The sequence below is a fragment of the Myotis yumanensis genome, unplaced genomic scaffold (genome assembly GCF_028538775.1).
Source record: "Myotis yumanensis isolate MYYU_CA2020_CCGP unplaced genomic scaffold, mMyoYum1.0.hap1 SCAF_19, whole genome shotgun sequence".
Lineage (NCBI taxonomy): Eukaryota > Metazoa > Chordata > Mammalia > Chiroptera > Vespertilionidae > Myotis > Myotis yumanensis.
In genome coordinates, this window is record NW_027223770.1 from 28,647,494 (window position 1) to 28,674,328 (window position 26,835).

Below are 26,835 nucleotides of genomic sequence, written 5' to 3' on the forward strand. Positions count from 1 at the left end.
GTAATTGACCATACCTTCGCTATGCCTCCCATTGGCTAATCAGCGTGATATGCAAATTAACCATCAACAAAGATGGTGACTAATTTTCATACTGCAGGCAGGGTGGGCCAGCATGAGTCGCCATCCTGGCCCCTGTGTGCCGCCTAAGCCCTGTCCCCAGCTGGGACCCCCATGTGCTGCCCTGGGCAGCGGGGCTTGGTAGAGCGATTGGCCAGAGGAAGCCCTATTCTCGCAGGAATCCTCCTGCAATGGGCGTGTAGTCCTACCTAATATAAGGCTAATATGCAAATTGTCCCCTCGAGTTTGACCACTCACTATGATGTGCGCTGGCCACCAGAGGGCAGCACAGAATGAAGGAAGTACCAAGCTGGCAGTGGGAGGAAGGAAGGCCCAGATTGGCCCTGATCACCAGCCAGGCCTGGGGATCCTATGTGTGCTCAAATTTCATGCCCCAGGCCCCTAGTCTATAATGACAACAGATACATCAGTAGCTGCCTGTGGCTGGGGGTGGCAGAGTAACAGTGCAGACAGGACCATAAACGCCCTTCATATGGAGTGAGGCTGTATGATGTGTGTAAATTATACGTCAAAGTTTTTATTTGAATTTGGAATTCAGAAAACCATGGACTTTTGGGAAACAAAAGCTGCAGCTCCAAGTGAATACTAATACCAATAGAAACTATAGACAGCCTGATATGATGTAGCCAATCTGCTAAGCCCTTTAATGCATTAGATTATTTCTATAACTTTGAGGAAAATAGTAATATACCTTCTATAGTTAGGGCAAATTTACAGTAAATGGTGGAGCTTCATTTGAGAAGTAACTAGCAAGTGTGTGGCAGATCTCAATAAAATGTTTGACAGAGTAGAAGGTTTTATAAAATTAGCTATTGTAATATAGAAATTACTTTTCAAAAGATTGACACATTTAAAAGATTCCACACACACACACCAAAAAGAATGTTTTTAATGCCACTCCCTAATTTTTGGGGGGTGGGACTAATTTTTATTAAAATGTTCTATTTTTTAAAAAATACATTTTATTCATTTTTTACAGAGAGGAAGGGAGAGGGATAGAGAGTTAGAAACATTGATGAGAGGGAAACATGGATCAGCTGCCTCCTGCACACCCCCTACTGGGGATGTGCCCGCAACCCAGTACATGCCCTTGACCGGAATCGAACCTGGGACCCTTCAGTCCGCAGGCCGACGCTCTATCCACTGAGCCAAACCGGTTAGGGCTAAAATGTTCTATTAATATGTAATACATTTTTGAGTTGTTAAATTGTAAGTTAGAACTTTTACCAAAAAGCATGGACCTTAGTACACTTATACCACTGCCGTGTTTGCTCTGTTACTGTCAATTACTTTAATTCCTTGTATTAAAGCCGACAGGGCTGCAGCACAGCCACTCCCGGCCCTCGGCTCCCCCCGCCCCGTGCGCCGGAACTCCCGCGGAGGCTTCTGGGAGCTGTAGTTCTGCCCTCGTGTCACGACGCGATTCCTGTGCGTCCCCGTGGGCCGTCAGCGGCTCCCTCAGGCCCGAGGAGCTTCGCTCCGCAGCGCGCGTCTGGCAGCCGTTACCCGGTGCGGGGACAGACTGGAGTGGGCTCCTCTCCCCGGGAGACGCCGCGACAGCGCCCGGAGGGGCGCCTCAAAGTCTAGCGCGAGGACGCAGTCGTCTCGCTGCAGATCCGGGAGGTGGAGGCAGCCAGTCTCCCCCAGACCCTCCCTCTCGGCCCCTTCAGGGTGCGGAGCCGACCCGCCGAATCCCTCTTTCCCGCGCGGGTGCTGAGGGGGCGGAGGTGGGGGGCCCGGCGGTGCCTGAGGGAAGGGCCCGTCGGCGCTCCCAGCCGCCCCCGGGACGGGGAGACCCTCCCCTCCGTCCTGTCCCCGCGGCGCACCGAGGCGTGGGCATGGGCACCAGGGTGCGCACCGCTGCCATCTGGGTGAGTCGGCTTCCTCTCCTCGTGAGAAGCTGCCCCGAGGCCGACGGGCCCGCAGCCCGCGCGTCCGGGCGATGGCAGTGCCCCAATCTGACGACGGGACCGTTGCCGGACGGTCAGGATCCTGACCATCGGGAGGTGGAGAAGGTGCTCGGGTCAGGGGAGCTTCTCCGAGGTCGTGTAGGCGCCGCGACCCCCTCCTTTAAGAGAAGCACTAGCCACGGGTCGTGTAGCGGCGCCTTAGTCCACGGGGCGACCTGGGCCGTAGAGACCCGGACGTACCGGGTCGGACCAGCGCACCGCCTTCCGCCTAAGCAAGCACTTCCTGCTTCCCACGCCCCTCGCGCTGGGGCCGTTGCTACGGAAACGGGGGTTCAGGGAACCCAGTCCCCGCGCTGCCGGGCAACGCGTCCTGGGCGCAGGGAGGGTCCGCACCGGATTTCACGGCGCTCCGAAGCCTGTGCGAGGGAAACAGGAGTTTCAGACGAGCCTTGCTTTCATCCCTTCGCCATATTTCTCTCTCCTGGAGGTAACCAGTTTGACAGTTTGTAGTTCACCCTTTCAGCGATTCTTTTGGAATGATAAGCAGACACACACACCTGACCTGACTCATTGCTCAGCTTTGTCAGGAAGCCTTTTTTTCTGCCCTGAGTCTTTTCCTGGAGTTCAACATGCCTTGTCTCACACGTACATCTTGGATTTTGTTTTTAAGAAATTTTTTGGAATAAGCTTCCTCTGCACCCTTTCTTTTTTTTAAAAAAAATATTTTATTGATTTTTTACAGAGAGGAAGGGAGGGATAGAGAGTCAGAAACATCGATGAGAGAGAAACGTCGATCAGCTGCCTCCAACACACCCCATACTGGGGATGTGCCCACAATCAAGGTACATGCCCTTGACCGGGATCGAACCTGGGGCCCTTCAGTCCGCAGGCTGACGCTCTATCCACCGAGCCACACCGGCCAGGGCCACACTTTCTTTTTCATCTCCTCCCGCCCCCTCACCGTCTCCGATGATTCCTTAGATCCTCTTGTTCTCACAGGCCCACAGCGCTGGTGGGCCACTGGGTGACTTTAGGACCATGTCACCTGCAGCTCGGAGCCCGAGGAAGGGGCTCAGACTCCACGCCAGGGAGGTGCTCCCAGTTGGGGATGAACAGTTACTGGTGACGTTGGAGATCTGCAGGGTGTGGCCCATCAGGAATCTTCCCTCATTTCCCACATTTCCTCTGCGGGGAGCTGCCCTCTGCATTTGGGGTCACATCCCAGGTTTGTGAGGCATGTCCCCTAGGTCTTGTGGGTGATAGATGTCTGGGCTTTTGCTTTTACTATTCTGGTAGGTCTCCTATTTCTATGGGGAGTTTTGGGGGAGATTAAATAACCCCACTGCTACTGACCTCACCCTACTCTCAATGGCTCAACAACAAAGAGGAACAACCAGTGGCAGAGGTTAAGTGAGTTTGTTCCGCCTTGAGAGAAGGAGCTCTAACTGAAGCCGGCTCTTCAGTCAGAACCTACTGCTGGTGTAAGCGCTAAACAGGGTTTTCTTCTGAGCACCTGGCGTCAGTTCTTACGTAAGTGGCTGCCCGAAGGGGTGGAACTCTCAGGTGCTCATCATGCTTGTGGGTTCCTGGGGCCTTTGCAGAGTCTGGGGTGGGGGGACTGTCATCATTGTGTTGGGGTTCCCGTTTTAATTTCTCTGGCTTCTGCCCCTCAGCAGTCCTGACCGCAGCCTGCAGAGCACCCAGCCTGACCTGCAAACATGTTTTGCTGGGGCCCATAGGATACGTGCTCCCTAAAGTGGTTTGCTCTTGAGTCCACAGGTCCCACCCCTGCAGGATAGCGACAGTTCAGGCAATAGGATCCGAAAGCGCAAAGGTCAGGCTCCCATTGTGGGTCTGGGGACCCCTGACCAGAGGCCTCTCCCTGGAGGACCCCAGCAGAGGCACAAGAGCCACAGGACAGAGCAGGCCCTCGAGTGGCTGTTTATTTCCCAGGAACAGCGGAAAACCACAGAGTTCCAGGTGAGTTGCTTGTTCATAGATTCCCACTTCTTTATTTCATTCATTTATTTACTTTTTTGCTGGGGAGGGGGTTGTGATTCTTAACTTCAAGGGTTAAGTTAATCACTCCTCAGTTTGTGGCCTGCTTATCATTCCAGTTCCTATCTACCTTTATTTACAGATTTCCTGATTTCTCCATATTCAGTTTGCATCTTTTTCACCCCCTAACATTATTTTTAATTGACATTCTTTTGTTGATGTGTTTATAACATGTGCATTATTATTGCTGTGAATGTCTTTCCATTTCACGTTGGTGTGTGCATGCATACCTTGCTGCGATGCTTGTATTTTTCAGCGAGCGCTTGTTCATGAGGCACCTATGCTCCTGCGTTCATCTACTCGGCTGCTGGCAGCAGGGTTGGTGCGTCCATGTGCCTCACACACCCAGCAGCACTGACTTTGTCTTTAGAAAGTGTGATTATAATATGTCTCATGGGTTTTGTAGTCTTGGGAGTCCTTTGGCATTGTCAGGTGTGTTTTCTTTTTAATTTTAGCCATTCTAATAGGTGTGTAGTGGTATCTCGTTGTTTTAACGTGCAATTTCCTAATGGTAATATGATGTTGAGCATTTTTATATGCTTATTTCCCATTCACGTGTTTTCATCTTCAGATCTGTCGCCCCACAAACTGGCCACTACTTAGAGCTCTCACCTTGTGATTCCCCTGAGTTACTAAGGCATCTTCTCTCACAGTGGTCACTTCTGTAGAACCCTCCCCCTGACTCCCCCAGATATTTATAAGCAGCATTGCTGTCCTCTTCCTCTGTGCCCATCCTGTACTCTCTGTTTTATTTACGCCCTGTTTTATTTGTATGTATTTAACTCTGCACTGCTGAATGCTTCTTGCAAGCAGGACTGTATATCAAAGGCACCTAGTTTAATAGCTAGCACTTACAGGCCAGTAACTGTTGCAGAAGTAGGGTGACCAACCATCCGTGTTTGTTCCAGCTTCTTGGACTCCCAGTTGCATTTATATACGTTCACCTTTGATTTCCTATGCATTGCTGAGCACTTGTGGGCAGGAGTCTGTTTCCACATTGTGACATCACCTGCAGCTCAGTAAGGACCTGGCACCTGATATTGTCATGCCTTGAGTGAAAGGCTGACTAATATAGTGCATATTGATGATGAGGTTTTCAATTATTTTTTACTCTTGTCACAAAGTGCAATGTAATTAATGAAATCTCTAGGTAAGCAGTCTGTTGTTTCCCACAAACTCAGTCAGATCATCTGAGATTGTAGGGAACCTGGTGTTGCAGAGGCCGCTGTCGTTCATGGACGTGTGTGTGCACTTTACCTGGGAAGAGATGCAGCTGCTGGACCCCGAGCAGAAGCACCTGTACAGGAGTGTGATGTTGGAGAATTACAGCAACCTGGTGTCTGTTGGTAAGTGCTGCCGCCCTGAGAGGAATGTGTGTGGTGTCCAGGCTACTTCTTGGTCGCTGAAAGCTGGGAAGTGGGGAGTGGGGCTTTTGTAAAGACTTAGTGATTTTAAACTTCTAGTCAGAGGCCAGGTTTTCTTAGTCGCCCTTTGTCATCAGATGATGCTAGTGGAATGTCTTTATTTAGCCAAAGTACAAAAGGGCCGCTTCCTCATGCTGCCTCTTAACTGAACCGTCCCCTCCTTCAGCATCCCTGAATCCTGGTGGCTTCGGTCCAAATTGTCTGATTCTCCGTTCACAGGGTATCAACACACCAAACCCGACATCATCCTCCAGCTGGAACAGGAAGAGCTGCGTGTGGTGCAGGACCGAATCCTAAGTCACGGCCATCCAGGTGAGTGATCAGGACATTTAGATTTTTACGTTTTTATTTGGAATCGGTGTGAATTCTGAAGTGATGTGCACCTCATGTTTGTGCTTCTTGTCTCAGCTGTACCCATTCTCTCATACTTACTCTCCTCTCTGTCTTTCTCAGTCTTCCTGCTTTCCCATCTAGCAGACACACTTCTTCATGCATCTAAGCAGCTTCTCCTTGATATCACTTAATATAATTTTCACATCCCTTCTCTTTCCTTTCTTTTTTTAAAATGTATTTTAAAATCCCTTAAGCTTATCTTCCACAGCAGTCCCAACTTCCTTCTCCCTGCGACCACCCCTCCATGCCTCTCCATGTTGATCACTGCTGTTACCACTGTCCTCGCCAGGTGCATTTCTGCATCAGTTGATAGTGTCCGTTTTCCCGCCTGCAGCCTTCCCCCCCGTACCCCCTGCACCCACTGTCACAATGCACAGCAATGGGATGATTCTCCTCATACTTCATGGACTTCTCTTTCTGTTCCCTCCTAGTCCAAAGGGGTATTTTTTTTTTAGATTCATCACTTTCCTCTTATAGTGTAACTTTAAAAAGACTTCTGTTCTAAAGACTTAAGCTCTTTATTCTCTTTTGGTGATGACAGTTCATCCCTCTTTCATCTGCCCTTCGGTACTGGGTGTGCTTGGTACAGGGCATCCTCCTGCCAGTGTCACTCCCTTATCTCGTTTTTAGAAACTAGAATTGTCTCTCCCACTGCCCGCAGCCACATCCCACGTCTCCCACGTGTCTGACTGTTGCTGGCGCGTTCGGCTACGCTTCTGGCTCTTCCTGGTGCTGGGAGTCCGCTTCCTCCTGCCCATGCAGTTCTCCTCACTGGTTTTACTAGGTCTCTTAGTACTTTGGTCCTTTAAAGAAGAGGTCCCCCATGTTTTCACTTTACACCCACAAGGCCAACATTGTTTCACTTCTCGTATTTTTTTTACTGATTAGTCAAGTTTATTCAATTATCCTTTTTATGTTATTTCTTTGTTTGTTAATCTCCACCCCAGGATATTTTTTCCATTGATGATTTTTAGAGTGGAACGGAGGGAGAGGGGTGATAGAGACACACACACATTGGTAGGTTGCCTCGTGCACGTGCCCCGACTGGGCTAGAGATCTAACCTGCAACCCAGGTCTGTGTCCTTGACTGAGAATTGAGCCAGCGACACTTTAGTGCATGGGCTCAGATTCTAGCCACTGAGCACACTAGCCAGGGCTATGTGAATTCTTTTGTTGTTGTTGTGAATCCTCACCCATAGATATTTTTATTCTCTTTAAAAAAAATTTTTTTTTATTGATTTGAGAGAGGAAGGGAGAGGGAGAGAGAATCGCCGATTGGCTGCACGCCTGTCGGGTGCACAGGTCCTTTATCCTGCTCGACTACACCAACTGTTGGATCCGAGCCCCTCTTCCAGGAACTGGACCTCTTCGGACACCAGGCATTTGACAGAGAAGCCATGAGAAGTTGTGGGTATAAGGGATTCTATGTTGTAGCCCAAGTAGCATTGCTACTGTAGGAGCCATTGGACAAAACAGTTCTTCAAAGCAAAGTCCCATACAGCAGCCGCACACTGGCTGGGTCACAATACACCCTTCCCACACAGCTGCAGCAGCAGCCTCCAAATAGGAGCTACACGGAGCCTCACGCAGCAGCCATTATTAGAGCAACAGCCTCCCCAAGTGGCTGTACACTGGCTGGTCAGTAACGTACTTTATACTAAGTTGGACAAAAGAGGCTTCTTTCTAAATAGTGACACCACTATTTTGGGTAATAGAATGGCATGCTTGCTCAGTGTACATAGTCACAGTATTGTGTCCTTGCTCTTGCACCTGCATATAGCAACTTATCTTTGAGCACTCCAGTTAGGATTTCCACGCTCAGATTAGCCTTGAACATCTGGCATACTCTGGACAGGGTTCCCACAACACCCCACACTGGGGATCGAGCCTGAAACCTGGACATGTGCCCTTACTGGGAATCGAACCATGATCTCCTGGTTCATAGGTCAAAGTTCAAACACTGAGCCACACCAGCAGGGTGAGGACATGTTTTTTTGTTTTTTTAAAATATATTTTATTGGTGTTTTTTTTTTATAGAGAAGAAGGGAGAGTGATAGAGAGCTAGAAACATTGATCAGCTGCCTCCTGCATGCCCCTTACTGGTGATGTGCCCACAACCAAGGTATATGCCCTTGACCGGAATCGAACCTGTGACCCTTCAGTCCGCAGGCTGACGCTCTATCCACTGAGCCAAACTGGTTAGGGCAAGACATGCTTTAATTGGTTTTAGAGAAGAGGAAGGGAAAGAGAGACAGAGAAACATCAATATGAGAATGATACATCAACTGGTTGCCTCTCACATGTGCCTGACTGGGGATCGAACCTGCAACCTGGGTATGTGCCCTGACCGGGAATCCAACCTGAGACCTTTCAGCATATAAGGATGACACTCCATTCAATCAAGCCACACTGGCCGCAGCTTTTTGTTTGTGTGTTTCTCTGGGATGAGAGCTTGTACGAGCTTTTTCCTGTGCTCAGTGTTTTGAAATATCATGATGATGCTTCTTGTGCGTTTATTTTCTTAAATTTGCATATTTATTGGAACTTTAGTCCCAAGAAGACTGTAAACTAGTTGCAATGTTTTCTGCTTTTTCTCCTGAGCTTTCTAGTGTTGTAAGTATGCAACTATTGTTTATTAAGCTAGAGACCTGATGCTGAAATTCATGCAAGAGTAGGCTTTCTTTCCCCCGGCTGCCGGCATTGGCTTCCCTCTGGCACCCAGGACCCAGACTTCCCTCACAGCCCTGGCGTCATCCAGAAAGTCGTCTAGAAGGTTGTCCAGAAGGATGTCTGGTCTAATTAGCATATCAAGCTTTTATTATTATTGATCATTCTAATAATTAGAGATTTCATCTATTCTCTATGTTTTGCTCATTTTTCCCTTTGCCTTTTTGGCTTGTTTACCCACTGCGCAAACCTTTTAAACTGAAAACAATCTTCAATTATTGTCAGTTGCCTATTCCTGTCTTTATTTTTAGTTTTCCCCAGTGCCCAGGATTTTGGGGATATTTACACTTCATATTTTACTTAGTTTCTGTTGCAATATCTGCAACTAAAACAATAACCTGATGGGCATGGCACTTTAAGGCAATTTTATGCTATACCATGGTCACTTTTTTATTTATAACACTAGAGGCCTTTTGCACGAAGATTCACGCAATAGGCCTTCCTTCCCCTGGCTGCCAGCACCGGTTTTCCTCCGGCACCCGGGACCCAGGCCTTTGGTCCGGCCGCAGCAGAGAAACCAAATCTCGAGGCTAGGCTTCTCTTCTGCGGCCGCAGCGAGGCTTGGCTTGCAGCGGAGAAATCAAGCCTCTTCAGTCTTAAGTGATCTTCAGTCTTCGCTCCGTGCCTGTGTATGCAAATTAACTGCCATCTTTGTTGGGTTAATTTGCATACTCATCCTGATTGGCTTTTGGGCATAGTGGAGTGATGACCAATTTACATATTTCTCTTTTAGTACTGTAGATATTTTTATTTCTAGACAAAGTATGGGAGTTTGATAATCACATGGAATGGTATCAGGAAAATCAAGGCAAGCTGGGAAATATGGCAAAATACTATGACTGTACTGCCTTTGGGAAACTATGTATTCTTACTACAAATTGTGGTTTTTTTAAGACAAAATCTTTATAAATTTGGCACACATGGGAAGAGTTTGAAATATAATATAGACTTCAGTATTAATTATGCTGTAAAGAATCCTAATGGGTTTTATGCACAAAGGGAATCAACCCTCTATTCTGAACAATATGGATGTAACCAGTGTGGGAAAGCCTTTAGTTTGAAGTCACAACTCATTGTACACAAGAGAAGTCACACAGATGTGAAACCCTATGGATGCAGTGAATGTGGTAAAGCTTTCAAGAGTAAGTCATACCTCATTATACATATGAGGACTCATACAGTAGAGAAACTACATGACTGCAATGAATGTGGGGAATCCTTCAGTTTCAATTCACAACTCATTGTACACCAGAGAATTCACACAGGAGAAAATCTGTATTAATGCAGTGAATGTAGGAAAGCTTTTAATAGGAAAGATCAGCTCATTTCACATCTGAGAACTCATGCAGGAAAAAAACCTTATGGGTGCAGTGAATGTGGGAAGATATTTAGTAGCAAGTCATACCTCACTATACACATCAGAACTCATTTGGGAGAAAAACCATATCAATGTACTAAATATGGAAAAGCCTTCATTTGGAAGTCACTACTCATTGTGCACGAATGAACCCATGCAGAGGAAGATCTTTGTAAATGCAGTCATTGTGAGAAATCCTTCAGTGGAAAGTTACGACTCATTGTACATCAAAGAATGCATGCAAAAGAGAAACCCTATGAATTCAGTGAATGTGAAAAGGCATTCGTTAGGAAATCCCAGCTCATTGTACATCACAGAACTCACTCAGGAGAGAAACCCTATGGATGTAATGATTGTGGAAAAACTTCCTCTCAGAAATCAATTCTCAGTGCACATCAGAGGACTCATACAGGAGAGAAACCCTGTAAATGCACCGAAAGTGGGAAAGCCTTTTGTTGGAAGTCACAACTGATTATGCATCAGAGAATTCATGCAGGTGAGAGAGAAAAATTGATGAATTAAAAGTGAGAAACTTTCAAAAGTCAATTCAAATCGAAGAGAAACTATAAATGAAATCATCCCATGCACCGCAAAACTTATACTGAATGGAAACTTTATGAAGGCACAGCATATGGAAGGGCATGCACAGAAAGCTGTTTTTACATTTAAAAAACATCAGTGCATACACACAGGAACTCCCTGAGTTTGGTGAACCCTACGAATATTCTCAGTTGTAGGTCATACCTTCCTATAAATTTATACAGCTGTGGAACCATATGAATGAAATGAATGTGGAACAGTCGGTTTTTAGATATGATAAACTTCTCTGAGGAAATTTCATAAATGAACATCAAATACACACTTGAAATTCATAACTTATTAAACAGGAACATTTATTAATGATAGAAAAATTCTACTCTTTATTGCAAAATTCTTAAATGCAACCTTTTGCTGTAATAAAATGAGTTACTAAAATACCTTTTAGTAATAGAAACCACACATATGTTATTTGTTTCCTTTATAAGTGGGCCCTGCAGATACCTCTTTTGTTATATACATCGATATGGTGTACATTTATTTTTAAAATATATGTATATTGATCCCTAGGGGAAGGGAGAGGGAGAGAGGGAAACAATGATGAGGGAGAATCATTGATTGGCTTCCTCCTGCATGCCCCCAACTGGGGATTGAGCCTGACTTCCTAGTTCATAAGTCAGTGCTCCACCACTGAGCCACGCTGGCCACACTGGTGTGTATTTCTAACTGGTTAGATTATCCTGATGTCTTTAGGATTACTAATTCCAGACTGTATGTGCACTCATGATGGGATCCTCATTCAAGGTGCAATGGCAAGGAATTGACCTTCTCACCTAAGTAGGCTGAAGTACTTGGGACTTCAAGTTTTTAATGGAGGCCTACAGAAAAGCAAGTTGAGTTTTTTTTGTTTTTTTTTTTGTTTGTTTGTTTTTTTCCTGGCAGCATCTTCCAATTGTTAATTAGTTCTTTCTATATCAACTACCCAGTATAGCTTGAGGTACAGACACTTTTTTAAAAATATATATATGTTTTATTGATTTTTTACAGAGAAGAAGGGAGAGGGATAGAGAGTTAGAAACATCGAAGAGGGAGATCGATCAGCTGCCTCCTGTATGCCCCCCAGTGGGGATGTGCCCACAACCAAGATACATGCCCTTGACCGGAATCAAACCTGGGACCCTTCAGTCCGCAGGTCGACGCTCTATCCACTGAGCCAAACCGGTTCAGCATGGTACAGACACTTTTAATTCTAGTTCAACTGCCTTTGTTTTAGCTATGTGTCATTTTTGTAATACATTTAAGTAATTTTGAAATATGTATGTATAGTTGTAGAGTCAGGGTATTGGTAAATTATTCTACCAGTTGCTTATTTACATAGTCTGTTTTCTTTACAACCTCACCAATTTGCTTATTGGACTGAGCATTATTCTGAAAGTGTTGGGTCACTGGCAAATAGATTAGGACTGTCTTGGAGGAATATGAGGATTCAAAACTATAAAGATTTCTGAAGCACCCTCCACCTTGTACTCTTTACTTCAGGAGGGCATTCATCTCTTACCCCTCTAAAAGTTGTTTCTTCCTTAAAAGAGGTATTTAATAATTTCTGAATGACTAATCCTTATTGTATTCAGCTCATTATACAGGATACAATCTCAAGATACCTAGGATGAAGCAGGATGATTCACAGAAGGGAAAGGAAAACTCGGATAAAGAAAGAATTTCAGATATTTGCTAAACGATGCCCCAGAAATCCTTAGAAATACCATGACTGTTTTTTGTCATTGAAGTTCCACTGAAGATACACACACAGTAAGAATAAGCACCTAAGGGAAAGTCTACATTCAATTTACTATTACCCAGGGTCACTTAGAATTTAAAAGTTACTGTATTGTGTGATGCAAATCCACATAAAACCAAGAGGATGGCAATCCAATAGTGTGGGAAAGGATAGTGCTGGATTTTGTTTGAAGCATAAAAGCAATGGAAAACCTACCAGACAAATGAAACTTAACAGAATGATTCTATGTACAACCATTAAAGAAAATTGAATTTCTGTTAAAAAATCTAATCTCTGGTGTGGGAATCTATCTAGTCCTTCCAACCTAGCCTGTAATAGTTCATAATTTTCAAAAACGTTCAAGGAAAGTTAATTCCAACATTTAACAATATTTCCCAGTAAATAGACGTTGGGGAAGGAGAGAATGACTTGCAAGTCGTATGAACATAGATTTCAGAGTCCCAAATGGAATAACAAAATGCATGTGATGGTGTATGTTTTTAAAAAGCCATGTCCCTGTGAAATGTAGCAGACCATTGGTAGTGTCCACTGCCACCAGAATCACTGGTTTTCCTAATGGCAGTGTCGGTTGCTGAAAAGCTACATTTCTCCATTTTCTTTGTAATGAAGTGTAATCATGCTGCTGAACTCCGAGTAATGATATGGCAGCACAAGTTGCTGAGCGGGTCTAATGGGAAGGTTCTTTAGCAGGAAAACAAACCCCTGGGAAAAGCCCCCTAGGGTCTTCTCATCTTTCCTCTTCAATAGCAGCACATCATGGTCTGGGTTTCCGTAGCCATCCTGGCACCTGAATTCATCCTGAGGATGGACACCACCTCCAGAATGCAATGGAGAGTGACTGCCCATCTGATATCGGTGGAGCTGCTATAGGCACCCTAGACTGCCAACATCTGGGTATGTGTTACACCAAAGAGAAAACTGTATTTTTTTTGGGGGGGGGTGGAGAATTGGTTCTCTTATATGCAGCTGAATGTGATCCTAATTGAAACACATTAGGATGTTCGGAAGACAATATCAGAAAATCATTTTGTGAAAATAACCACAGTCCCAGATAAAAGAAAAGCCCTATGATTATCTCAACATGTACAGATAATTCAATTGATGGAATGTAATAATCATACATATTTTAAAATACGAATTAAGGCCGAAACCGGTTTGGCTCAGTGGATGGAGCGTCGGCCTGCGGACTCAAGGGTCCCAGGTTCGGTTCCGGTCAAGGGCCTGTGCCTGGGTTGCGGGCACATCCCCAGTGGGGAGTGTGCGGGAGGCAGCTGATCGATGTTTCTCTCTCATCGATGTTTCTGGCTCTCTATCTCTCTCCCTTCCTCTCTGTAAAAAATCAATAAAATATATTAAAAAAAATACGAATTAAGAAATGAACTCCTTTAACCCCTTCAAGAAGTATGTCATACTTAATGGTTAAACAATAGACATGCACCCTTAAATGTAGAAAATTACAAGGATGCTCATCACAGTTATTGAACAACGTAATGGAAATTGTAGCCAAGGTGTGAAAACAAAAAGTTATAAGGAATTGTTGGTTATGTCAGAAACAGAAAATTTCCAATTTTTACAAATCAGTCATGTTCTGGTTAAACTAACTGGGTAAGCTTCAAAAATAACAAAACAAAGAAACCCAAAGGAACAAAGCACTAGAAATGAAGGAACATTTTTTGTCAGCAAGGAGTTGCTGCTCTCATCCTGGGTGCAAGGGCAGGAAGAGGTGAGGTCCTGCGTAGACCAGTCGCCTTGGCTGGCGTGACGGCTTAGAAACCCAGAGAACCACAGCACAGGCCTTTCCAGCCACCCTTTCCCCTGGGTCATCACGGGAGCCTTAGGGACAGTATGACAAGTATGAGGTTGGCAGAGAAAGCGAAAAATGAAAGATTGGGCCCTAACCGGTTTGGCTCAGCGGATAGAGCATTGGCCTGCGGACTCAAGGGTCCCAGGTTCGATTCCGGTCAAGGGCATGTACCTTGGTTGCGTGCACATCCCCAGGAGGGAGCGGGGGTGTGCAGGAGGCAGCTGATCGATGTCTCTCTCTCATCGATGTTTCTAACTCTCTATCCCTTTCCCCTCCTCTCTGTAAAAAATCAATAAAATATATTTTTTTTAAAAAATGAAAGATTGGGCTGACTTCTAAGTGCAAGGCAGACGCTATCTGAGGGCAGGAAGGTGGACAGTGCAATAGTTGAAGGAAACCCATTCGAGGCGATCTGTACTTTTTTTTTTTAATATATTTTATTGATCCTTCACAGAGAGGAAGGGAGAGAGACAGAGAGCCAGAAACATCGATGAGAGAGAAACATTGACCAGGCGCCCCCCGCACACTCCTCACTGGGTATGTGCCCGCAACCCAGGCACAGGCCCTTGACCGGAATCGAACCCGGGACCTCCCAGTCCACAGGCCGACGCTACATCCACTGAGCCAAACCGGTTTCCGCGGCGATCTGTACTTTTAGGCTGAGAGGTGGGTAAACGACTGAGAGAACACCATCCCTTGCCTGTTGCTGCCCAACCCCCTCACGTATATGCAAACCCCCCAATGCACGTAGGGCTTTGCAATACAAAACATGGGAGGAGGCTCAGGAGAGCTAGGCCTTCACCAGGGCTGGGAGCTCGGAAGTCAGGACTGGAAAGCAAAGGGATCTCAGATTCCAGAAAAGCACTCGGGCTGTGAGGCAAGGCAGTGAAGCTCACGTTTTCCGAAAGCTGTTGGCTTCCCTGTGAGCACAAGCGGATCGCAAACATGTCCAGGTTCAGGTCCCAGGCCCTGCTGAGGGAAAGGAGTGAACTAAATCTAACCTAAAACTGCAACAAAGTCCAGCAGTTTAAATACAGGTCAGACTGATTCTGTCTCACCCAGTCTCCTAATGCGACGCTTGACATTGAAAATATGTATCCTTTTCTGGAAATACCGAAGGCAAAGGAAGTTGTCAGGAATAGAGTCCTAATTCTAAAAGTACTATTTCACCAAAAGTAAATCCTAACTCTGCCTGCACTTAACACTAAAGCTTAAAAATCACGAAAAAGTAGAGGTGAAAGAATTGCACTCTGGTGTTAGTTGGACACGTGTCCGTAACTTGGAGAACACATGTCAGCTGCCTGGATTGCTTCCAGAGTTTTCACTTGAGCAAACGTTGAAGTGCTTGTCTTTGTGCCAAAGCCTTTTGCACAACCTTGGAAGTCAGAGAACCTTCCAGTAACACCTGACGCCCTTTGCTCGCTCCTGTCCAGACCGCCGTCCAGCCGCTGGGCCCCACGGCTCTCCCGTTGTCACGGCACCGAGGACCCTGCCAAGCGGGGCCTTGGCATTCCGTGGTGCCCGCCGCTGTGACCAGGGTCAGCGAGAGCCCCGGCGTGGGGGTGGGTGTCACTGGGCGCTGTCCTCGCGGCCCGGCTCAGTGGAGGCCCCTCCTGAACCGGGAGCCCTGCGCCCCCACGGCGCCTCTGCCCACCCTGTGGCCTCGGGCTCTGGGTTTGGAAGGCGCGGTCGCCCGCGGGGCAGGGAGCCGGTGTGGGTGCAGAAGGCAATCGGGGTGTCTGCCCCAAGCTGGGGCCCGGGCAGGTTTTGCTCCGGGGTCCACCCACATCGGTAGCCTGGGGTCATCCAAGGGTCGCCGCTTCCTCCTGTCCCCACCTCCGGGGCGTGTGGGCGGCGGCGCCCTGTCCTCCCCGACGCCCAGCGCCCCCCCGGAACCTGCCGGCCTCGATACATTGTAGCGAGCGCATCTTCAGCTGCCGGATGGCCGCCGCCTTGGCGCCTCCTCCCCGGATGTGTGGGCTGAGCACGTGCGCGCCGGGCGAGCAAGGAAGCGGCGGAGGCGGGGGGCACCCCAGCGGCCCCCAAGTGCACCCGGCAGAGCAGCGCTCGTGGTCTCCGCGGGGAGCAGCACCGGGAAAGGTACTGGGCCTCGGCCACCCCCTGGGGAGTGGAGGGGTCAGGGCGCCCGACAGCCACCTTCCGTCCCTCCGTGTCCGCTGGAGCCCAGCCCGTAGCCTCTTTTCCGTGGCGCGGGCTCTGGACGAAACCGGGTCCTGAGCTGAACTCTCCGGGTCTCGCCCCGTCCATGTCCTGGAGCCTCGGCTCCCGCAGGGACGCGGGGTCCAGCGCCTCCCGCCCGTCCTGGCGGGGAGAATTGCGGGGCGAATTGCGGGGCGTAGAGGAGGGAGCGCCCGCGGGGTGCGGAGCCCGGGGCGCTGAGCGCCGGCCTCGCGGGAAGTTCAGCCGCATCTGCTAGACTCGTAGCTGCCCGAAGGCTCTGCCCGGTAACTCGCCCCGGAGTCCGGTCCACAGGAACACGGTGCTTTCTCTTTTAATCCGGCACAGCCTTGGGAGTCGGGTTCTCTCTGAAAAGCGGCCACTAGCAAGTTTCCTGAACGTCCACGGGTGGAGCCGTCTGAGCGGGTGGCGGCCCCTTTTCCGTGGGATGCTGTGCAGGGCCAGTGTCTGCGCCAGGAAATGTCTGTCGGTCCCGGATAAGCATTCTCCGCGCGGAAAAATAGGCGTCTCTATGCATAGATTTGTATGAAAAAGAAAAACTCAGAACGCCTTCAAGTCCACTTGCTGTAGCTTATGTTTGGGGGGACACAGAGTGGGTTTTGGGGTGCAGTGGATCAGTGCTCTTTGCTCGGGAACTGAAGCCAGCGTGGTGGGGCCCCCTCGGTGCCTCGGCCTGTGTCCTCAGTGCCACTGCCCGCAGCACTAGCGGCCCAGGGACGCCAGCCCGCGTCCACCCTTTTTACTTTCTTCAGAGTCTGTGACTAGGGCAACCTTTAACTCGTAGTGCTTTCCAAATGATGAGTTTGAGGTTTTGGTTTTTCCCCCCAAAATCACAATTGTTAGAACCGGATGGTACTCGTCCTGTTCCCACAGGCCCCATGGCCCCTCTTACATGAATGGAAATGGTGTCTGCCCAGCCCCTGGCCCAGGGCACCTCCTCACAGCTGGGAGATGCTGGGGAAACCTGATGGTCCCCACACACATGGTCACTGACCCACCGAGCCCAGAGGAGGAGTGAGGCATGTACAGAAGGCCAGGTGGAAACAGAGTGGGGCACCTGGGGGCAGGTGAAAGGTGCAGAGGGGTGAGTGACAGCACCCAGCTCAGCCGGGTGCACAGCTGGGCTAGACGGATTCGGAGGGACTGAAAGGCAGTGCCATGGGGCCTGGTTCCCCGTCTTTCTCGGGTAACCTCACTGTTGCCACCTCACCAGTGCCTGGAGTGGGAGGGGCCTCTCAGAGTTGGTCTGAGGATTCATGTCCAATCAGCCCATGGTTAGAGCTGGCTCTTGTGATGCCTGCCACCTTGTTTGCAGAGGGACGCAGCCCAGCCCAGGATGCAGAGTTTCCTGAAGCTGCTGCGGGAGAGTGGAGGCGCCAGCCCATCTGTGGAGGAGCTGGTGAGCTTCGCGGGCATGCTGTGCCGGGACCTGCAGGACGACCTCACCCAGGCACAGCCCTTGGTCACGGCCGTGCTGGAGAGCCAGCTCCGCCTGTACCTCCTGGGCAACAAGGACGTGGCACTGGTGTGCGCCCGCGTGCTGGCCCAGCAGGAGCAGCACGAGGCCGCCTGCCGGCTGTTGGAGGTAGGACTGGTCTTGTGGGGGGAGGTGCAGAGAGAGGGGCGGCAGCCACTAGCATCCTGAGCGAGATGGAAAGTCCACAGCCAGCCGGAGCCTGGAGAGAGGTTCTGTAAACAAGGCAGGATGGTATCCTCTCACTTAACCAACATCTGAACAGTTTGATCATCTGAGAAAAGTGATCCATTGATGAAATCCTCACTGAGTGGGGGTCCCAGGTTGGAGTGCCGGCTGCCAGTCGTGTAGCCAGCAGTCAAGCAGACCCAGGACCTCTGTCCCCGAGCCAAAGGCCCGCTCTTGAAAACTCGGAAACCAAAAGCATCTGTGCCACTCCTCTGGGGGCACTGGGCGCCTCAGCTCATCCTCCATGGAAACGTGGCCTGCACTGACGTGAAGGAATTGACGGTCGTTACAGTGGTACATTTTGCTGCCTACAGAGTGACATGTTTGCCTGCGGTATGCTGCCTGCCCCAGACTATATGGGATGGCAAATGCTCTATAGTGTGTGCCTGTGTTAGTTCATTAAATCAGAGAAATTCTGAATTCCAAAATACAGACAGCTCAGCGGGCTTCAGTCATGGATTTGAGGGCCCATGTTTCCCTCTTTCAGCACATACTTATTGTGAAGATGGTCACCTCTTCCCAGTTCCTTGTATTCCCACCCCTACCCTCCAAGCCAAGAGGTGTCCTCCTCCCGCCTCTGCCTTCATGCAGCAGCTGGAGGAAGTTGTAGAACTGCGGGTGGGACCAGGTGTGCACCAGGGCCTGGGGCGTGAGCCTGCCTGCTCTCCAGGCCTGGACCCACACTCCCCCTTCCTCCGTGTGGCCCATGCTGGCTTCCTGGCCGTTCTTAGAATTTCCGCAACATTTCTTTGTCTCAGGACCTATGCATATGTCATTCCCTCAGCTAGAGGTTGGTGCCTTCCCACCTTTCAGGTTTCTGCTGTCAGTGACACCTGTCTGGGTAGTGAACCTGTATCCTCAAGTGCAACCCCGCATTCTGTCCTCGAATTCCTTCCTCGGGTCGTAATTAGAGTCCGTTTGTGCTTCCTCTGTCTCCCCTGGCCGCACGTGGGCCCAGGAGGGAGGGGCCGGGCCCTGTTCTCATTGCAAGAGCAATGACACCCAGCATAACCCTGGGACATGGAGGGCTCCAGTGTTTAAATCTGTGCAAATAAACGGGTGACGTAAAGAAACAAGGGCACCCACAGTTAGAAGGGTGATAACTGCTGTGAAGGCATCAGCGATGAAATGTGGGATGACACCAGTGCGGACAGACTCCCAGGAGAGGGATCAGATTCCGTCAGGATGGCTTAGACATGCTCTGAAGAGGTGCCGTGTGGCTGAGACCCGAGAGCTAATGCTGTAGCCACATGTTTCAGGCCCAGGCTGGTCCTGCAGGCAGGGAGGGTTCATGGCTTCCTGACTGTTGTGCCTGAGGCTGATGGCTGATCCTGGCTGCAAGAGACTGCAAGTCCCAGCCCAGCCACATGGGCTCTTTCTGATTATCTGCACCTCCCTCGCCAAGAAGGCGCTGGGAACGTGGAGTTAAAGGCGAGAAACACACACCGACTGGTGTCTAGGGCAGTGATGGCGAACCTATGACACGCAAACTCATTTTTTTGGTTGATTTTTCTTTGTTAAATGGCATTTAAATATCTAAAATAAATATCAAAAATATAAGTCTTTGTTTTACTATGGTTGCAAATATCAAAAAAATGTCTATATGTGACACGGCACCAGAGTGAAGTTAGGGTTTTTCAAAATGCTGACACGCCGAGCTCAAAAGGTTCGCCATCACTGGGCTAGGGGATGCCAGTGCCAGATGTCCTGGCCATCTTCAACGTGTGGTTATTGGAACAGGCCACCCTGGGCTTCACTCCACTTCCCTGCTGGTGGGAGAAAAAAACTTTTCACACAAGACATGGGTCGAGCTTTGGAGCCTTAAAAAGACAATGTGGTCGTCAATGACAACAGCTCTGCCTCCTGTGTGGCCGCTAGCCAGTCGCCTACCTGCCCTTTCCTTAGGCTCCTTACCTCTGAGGAGTGACTGACAGCTGTTCCCACCTGTGTGCTTTGTGGGAGGGTTGACGTGCTGGTGTGAATGGGTGGCCAGCTGGGCTCCAGGACACCGCCTGCCCCTGGGGTGGACTGGAGTTCTGGCCTTCTGGCCATGCCCTGGTGCTTGGCACATCAGTGAGCAGCTCTTCCCAGAGGTCAGGTCTGGGCGATGGCCGTGCTCAGGTGGGTGAGGTGGCCAGGTCTCAGCAGGCTCTTCTCTGCAGGGATGTTGGGTGCCAGGAGGCAGTCAGGAGCTGGTGCAGCTCTGGAATGACATTCACTACCATTTGGTCATGAAGAGGCGGGGCTTGGACACACTGACCTCGGTGCAAAAGTTCCGCTGCAGGAAGAGGTACGTGGCTGAGCGTTATTCCTGCAGAGGGAGGGGCGGCCGGTTCCTGGATGAGGACAGGGTGGAGGATACGGAGGCAAAGCCAGGTTCCAGGCCAGACACAGAGGCTGGATAGCTCTGCTCCTGGTCATGGGTGTCCCCGCTGGTCGGCAGGCCCAGGTGCAGGACTCCTCAGCTGCAGATCCTGGTTCTTGGCCAGAAGAGACCCATTCCTTTCTGACCAGAGAATGTTTTCATGCTGCTGCAGAGAGTGAGCTATGTCCTCAGACCCGACATTCACTCAACCTCGGTGTCTTCAAGGCTGCAGGGTGTCCCTCCCTGTAGGTGCTGGGAGCGGCCAGAGTGCAGCTCAGCACGGGAAATGGTTTGGGACCAGCAGTGTCTGTGAAGAGGCTCTCGTTGTGGTGCTATTGGAGGTGCTGAGGACAGAAACTGGGCTTTGTTCTCCAGAGCTGACCTTGGGTAGAGGATAGACAGTAGTCAGGGCAACACTGTACATCCCATGATTCAGAGTGAGGAAGGGGAGACAGAAGGTTCTCCGAAGGGGGCTGGGACCCATTGTTCTTGCTGTGGGGAGGGCTGAGTGCAGGTCCGTTCAGTCCTTGGAGGAGAGACCTGAGCAAGTGGATGGTGGTCCCCAGGGGCACAAGGAGGGGGCAGGGAGTTACAGCAGAGGCCAGTGCAGGAACAGGAGCGGGAGGTTCTGAGTCTCTGCAGTAGCTGAAGAAAGGGTTGTGTTAAGGTAGAGTTTGGCCCTCCCTAGCTGGGTTGGCTTAGTGGATAGAGCGCCGGCCTGCTGACTGAAGGGTCCCAGGTTCGATTCCCGGCAAGGACACATGCCCAGGTTTCCGGCTCAATCCCCCGTGGAGGGTGTGCAGGAGGCAGCCCATCCATGATTCTCTTTCATCATTGATGTCTCCATCTCCCTCTCCCTTCCTCTCTGAAATCAATAAAAATACATTTTTAAAAAAATAGAATTTGGAGGATTTGCCAATGGCTTGTATGTCCTTGAGGAGCAAAAGAAAGATTCAAGCTGGGCTCAGTGCTCTTGGCCTAGTGGCTGGAATGTGGTGGCCCCTCACCATGGTCGCAGGACGGGGGCTGGGGGGTGTGGGGAGGGCCGGGGACAAGCCCCACTTGGGATCTGGGTGAGTGGGATGCCTTTTTGGCATCCAGGGTATTTGTTCAGTTGGTGTTTGGATTTTAAGTTTTGTATAGAGAGGTGCTGTTTGTTTAGATGCCACCATTTTCAAGTGGGGCTGGGGAACCCTCACCCCTCAGGAGACGGGCCCCTGGGACCTGGCAGCATAGGAACTGGGAGGAGTGGCCTGTGAGCTAAGGGCCTGCAGGGCACCGTGTTCTGGGCACAGGAGGTTTAACAGGAGCAGTGCCAGGAGAAGGGAGGCTGTGACACCCCCTGTCTGTGCTCCCCAGGAACCCACCACCCCCCTCCCTCTGCCCTGACGGACTGAAGAGCCGCAACTTCCCCAGGGAGGTTCGCCAGAAGTTGCAGAGCTTCGCCTCCGGTGTGAGCAGCAGCCCCAGCAAGGCCGAGCGGGTGAGAGCCCGAGAGCCAGGCCAGGCAGCCCTCAGTGCCCCCGCCTGCTGCGCAGCAGTCTGGCCTCTGGTGACCTTTGTGCACCCCCCTCCCCCGTGCACCCTGCTGCTGGGCTCAGATCCCATGTTTCCGCAGGAGGCCCTGGCTGCGGAGACCAGCCTCACCGTGGAGCAGGTCTACAACTGGTTCGCCAATTACCGCCGGCGCCAGAGGGCGGATCTCCAGTGTTTGGAGCCACAGCCCTCAGGCCACCGCCACCCCGGCTTCGTGGGTGGGCACCCACGTCAGTGGGCAGGTGAGTGGCCCAAAGGTCCCCATGCTGGGAGCTGACCTCAGCTGCCCGGTCACCGCACGGTGTCCAGGGCTAGGCCTAACCCTAATCCTGACCTGCACACTCACCCTGAGGAGCAAGAACAGTGAGGCTGAGGGTCAGATGGGGCTGCGGCTGCCTTCGTGTGTGTGTGGAGGCCACTTGGCCAGGGCCAAGTCAGTAGGTTTGGGAAGCAGGGTGTCTAGTCAGGGATTGTTGCTCAGAGTAAAGGTGCATCACGGGATACAGACTGTTGGAAGGATTCGGTGGTCACACCTTTCCCCACAGCAGGGCTCCTGTGACTGCTGGGAAGGAGGCTGGAACTTAAGGTCCATCCAGCCTCCCTCCCATCCGACTGGCTTTCCACAGGAGGTGAGGAGAATGGACCGGCTCAAACCCTGGTGACCACTCCAGGGCTTTGGCAGCCTCCGGCCCTGGCCTTGGACGTTTCTGGAGACGGGACAATGCCCGAATCACTGACTCCCAGGTACTGTCATTCCCACAGTCTGTTCTCCTTGTTTAGCTTCCCCACCATCAGCAGGATACCAGGGCGGGGGGGATGAGCATGTGCGTGCTGGGCCAGCTGGGACCAGGTCTGCGAGGGCTGTGGCCACAGGAGAGTGGGCACTCTTGCCAGGACCCCAGGTCAGGGACCCTGCACTTGTTCCCCGAAACTGACTCACAGCCTGGAGTCCTGCACATGATGGGGAAGGGGAAACAGACGCAGAAAGAAAAATACGCAAACCTATCGCCTGCAGGCACACCCAGTTGTCGTGGTTTGTTTGCTTCTGGTGTTTGGTGTGGTCTGTTTCACTGGGTTGATCAGGGCCAGCACTGCCGGGTTCCTACTGTACAGGGTAGTGCCTGGCCTGGCACCTGACGTCCAGTGACAGCACCCGGCTGTGTGTCTCTAGGCGGGTTCTGTGACCTCCCTTCCTCGCTTTTTTCACCTGTGAAGTGGGGACTTGCAGGACCTGTCTTGTGGTTGTTGCAGCGGGTCCTGGGGTGAGGGTTGTTGACAGAGCCCAGGAGCACCGTCTGAGACACGGAGAGCGTTTGTGGATTATTCATTCTCTCATTATTATCCACTGCTGCCGCGTGTTCCTTTGAGACCAACCATCGTCTATTCAGTCGCCTGCTAGGCCCTTCCTAGCCACATGCAGCTCTCAGTGCGTGGAGAGTGCTTCCCTGAGGCCTTTGAAGGAACTGCGAGTGTATCTTGGGTTTCCAGTTATACTTTCTTCTAAGTGTCTGTAGAGCGTTTGCAGGCACAGGAGAGCAGTGAAGGCAGCCGGATTGGGGAATGGTGGGCCCCATGCCGTCAGTGACTGTCCTAGCCAGAGCAAGCCTCCGTCCACCAAGGGACAGTGTTCGTGGGGTTTCCCAGTTCTCTGCAGGGCGGTGAGATGTATCCGGAGGGGCCTGGCCGTGACCCATCCACTCTCCCCCCCATCTACCCTGACCCTGGCTTCGCTGGGCTGGCTGCCCGCAGCGACTTGCTGGACCCTTCAGCTGCGCCCAAGCCCTGGCTGGTGTCCCTCACACTGGCGTCCTCCAGGGACGCTTCCGTTCAGACTGAACAGCTGGTGCACAGTCACGGGCTGCACTTCTGGATGCCCCCTTCAGACGCTTCTATGTCAGTGTCCATTTCCACGGTCGCCAAGCCCACCTCCACAGGTGAGTCCACTCCACTGGGACCATGAGTTTCTGCACCAAAGGCTGCAGCTACGGGCATCTCTGGGGGGTAGGGAGGTATGGGAAGGGTCAGGGCTTCCGCCTGAACCCTCTGCTTGATTAGACCCAGAACCAGTGAGCCTCAAAGAGGCTCTTCCAACAAACATCCCAGAGTATAGTTCTTATTTGTTTCATTTGTCAAAGTAAAACATGCACATGAAACAAAATAAGATGCGAGGAAAGAGCAAAAAGGAAACGAAGCAACTCCCAGTCCCCCACTCCGCACTCTGTGCACTTGCCTACCTGCCAGCACCTGCTGCTACAGCACAGGGCCGAGCTTCTGAGACCGCAACCTGGGCATGTGCCCTTGACCGGAATCAAACCCGGGACCTTTTAGTCCACAGTGTGACACTCTGTCCACTGAGCCACACCAGCCAGGGCCACAGGGGCATGTGTTTAAGCGTGACCAATTTTCTGCCGGGCCGGCAGGGCTCCATGTTTGAGCATCAACCTATGAACCAGGAGGTCACGGTAGGATTCCCGGTCAGGGCACATGCCTGGTTTTCGGACTTGATCCCCAGTGTGGTGCGTGCAGGATGCTGCCTGTCAATGATTCTTTCATCATTGATGTTTCTCTCCCTCTCCCTTCCTCTCTAAGATTAATTGGAAATATATAGATATAGAGGGAGGGGAGGGGGAGAGAGAGAGGGAAATATTCTGTGAAACAATGTAAGTGGAGAAAGGTAAGGTTGTGGCACCTTGTACCTCAGTGAAGCCAAAGGTGAAGTGACAATGTCCCGACCTCCCATGGCAGTTGGGTGGGCAGATTCAGATTCGGATGCTGAGTCTTGGGCGGGAGGACAGTCAGACAAGGAAAATTGGCCTTCGTTTTGTCCTCTGGAAGCCTGAAGGCACCACTGAGATGAACAGTTGTGGCCAGTCCTTCTTCAGAGAGGGAGGCTGTGGGCTGTGGCCAGGCAGCTGGACACTCCTGTCCTGCAGGTCTTGGTTGTGCTGTGTGTGAGCTTGGCCCTTCCTCCCTGCAGTGGGCTGTGGCCTTTCCTTCATGCAGGGCTCCTTGACCTGCCCGGCAGCCACCCCCAGAGCACATTCCTGGAGGAGGGTCCGGGCACCAGCGTCAGCCAGGCAGGCAGCTTCCTGGTGACACAGCGCCCACCACAAGCTCCGGAGTTGGTCCTGCCCCAGAGGTAAGCCTGCAGAGCCCTGGTTCATAGCGTTGGTTGAGCTTGTGCTGATGAAGCCTTTTGCTTACAGGTTTCTGGAAACTACAATAGTCCATTAGCCTGCGTCTCCCAAAGAGAAGAGGGTGGGGTTTCTCCCAGACAGAACGGGGAACACGAGAATGGACAGGACATCTGTGCTGTGGACGGTTTTTAGGCCTCTTCCCTGAGATTTCCCTGGCACCCAGCAGCCTCTTTCTGGCATTTTCTTCTTCCCAGATAAAGGCTGTCAGAGTTTCTGAGCAGCATGGAGATCCTGGTTTTATTTCCAGAGTGAAGTTTTAAAGGGCCTTGGCAGCCTAGGGGCTGTGGAGTGGCCGTGGGGCCGGGACAAGGGTCCAGGAGCCTGCACACAGGAGGGACAGAGGGATGTGACCGGGGAGGGGGGTCCTCTGCTAAAGGGAATTTCTTTTCTTTTTTTTAAAAGATATATTTTATTGATTTTTTTACAGAGAGGAAGGAAGAGAGAGAGTTAGAAACATCGATGGGAGAGAAACATCGATCCGCTGCCTCCTGCACACTCCCCACTGGGGATGTACCCGCAACCCATGTATATGCCTTGACTGGAATCGAACCCGGGACCTTTCAGTCCGCAGGCCGACGCTCTATCCACTGAGCCAAACCGGTTTCGGCTAATGGGAATTTCTGAGAGTGACCCCCAGGACCGCATCCCCAGAGATTGGGTCTCACTAATCTGGCGCTGAAGGCCAGGTGCCAAGTGAGGGCAGAATTATAGAGGGACGTGAGAGGGAGGGGAAGTCCCAACTCAGATGGTGGGAGAACCCTGACCGTCCTCCATAGTGACCTGGAGTCGGGAACAGACGTTTGCGATTGCCTTTAGGGACCTGCTGACAGGTCTCCCTGGTAGCTGCACTGCCACCGTCCCCGCCATCCCTTTGCTTCCTCTGGTTTGGGTGTAAGGTGCTCTGTCTCCTTCACCTCCCCAGCCCGTCCCTTCTGCATGACCTTCTCGCTGCACGTGTCCTCCATGAGCCGCTCGGGTGCACTCCCCCCCCCCCCCGAGCCATGTGCTGGTCGTGTCCCATGGGCCCCTTTGGTTTCTGTGCCCTGAGGTCCCTCAGGGAGGAGATGGGTCTGAGGGTCTGGCACACGGGGAGCTCCTGGTGGGCAGACACTCTCAGGCATGTTCCCCACGGGGTGGAAGGTGTTGCTTGGTGCCCACTGGAGACCAGCCCTGTTCTGATATGGCCCCTTCTACAGCCTCCCGGAGCTGGTTCCTACCCCGTCGACCTTTCCCGGGCCTGTGCCTGATGGGCAGCTGAGCGAGCCCCTGCCGTCCAACCAGGTGAGGCTTTCCTAGGAGGAACTGGGTTTCTTCCTCACTCCTGGATTCACTCCTGCCTTCGGACTGAAGAAGTCGGCCAAAGATGAGCTTGGGGGAGCCTGGCAGAGGGTGCCTGCATGTGTGATGCTGTGTTGGCTTTCCAGGTGCCGTGGTCTGACAGCCAGACCTCCAGCGATGCCTTCTGGGTGGCCAGGATGCTCCTTGAGCTTTCGGGGGGCAACATGGACTGAGCTGCCCCCGGGAGCCAGGCCAGCATCCCAGGGAAGACAGGTGTGGACATTCGACCGTTCAGTACAAGTTTCAGAACCTCATCTTGATGAAGAGAGGAGGTTCCTGCGTTCTCTGGGGGCTCTGCTGGGAGGTGTGTGCGTCCCTGGTCCACGCTGTGTTTATGCAGTTGTTTGGCAGCTCCCGATGTTGGAGGAAGCGTTTGAGAAATGTTTATGGATACTAAGTCCGAAGGTGTGTG

At 51.1% G+C, this 26,835-nt stretch overlaps 2 protein-coding genes and 1 pseudogene across 2 annotated transcripts; all 3 read left to right on the forward strand.

Annotated features, from left to right (window-relative positions):
• Positions 1 to 1,916: 1,916 nt before the first annotated feature.
• ZNF268 (zinc finger protein 268) lies at positions 1,917 to 9,525 on the forward strand. The gene is given in 5 exon segments (XM_070399955.1): positions 1,917 to 1,949; positions 3,768 to 3,968; positions 5,690 to 5,782; positions 9,348 to 9,473; positions 9,475 to 9,525. Coding segments are annotated over 5 exon segments (504 nt in total).
• Positions 9,526 to 9,552: 27 nt separating this feature from the next.
• LOC138998150 (zinc finger protein 268-like) lies at positions 9,553 to 10,822 on the forward strand (annotated as a pseudogene).
• Positions 10,823 to 13,772: 2,950 nt separating this feature from the next.
• Positions 13,773 to 26,596, forward strand: ANHX (anomalous homeobox). The gene is made up of 11 exons (XM_070400183.1): positions 13,773 to 13,790; positions 15,520 to 15,648; positions 17,601 to 17,870; positions 20,150 to 20,277; positions 21,712 to 21,835; positions 21,971 to 22,130; positions 22,515 to 22,632; positions 23,533 to 23,822; positions 24,892 to 25,027; positions 26,282 to 26,366; positions 26,510 to 26,596. Exons 1-11 carry the CDS (start codon positions 13,773 to 13,775, stop codon positions 26,594 to 26,596), a joined length of 1,545 nt encoding a protein of 514 aa, XP_070256284.1.
• The last annotated feature ends 239 nt before the right edge of the window (positions 26,597 to 26,835 follow it).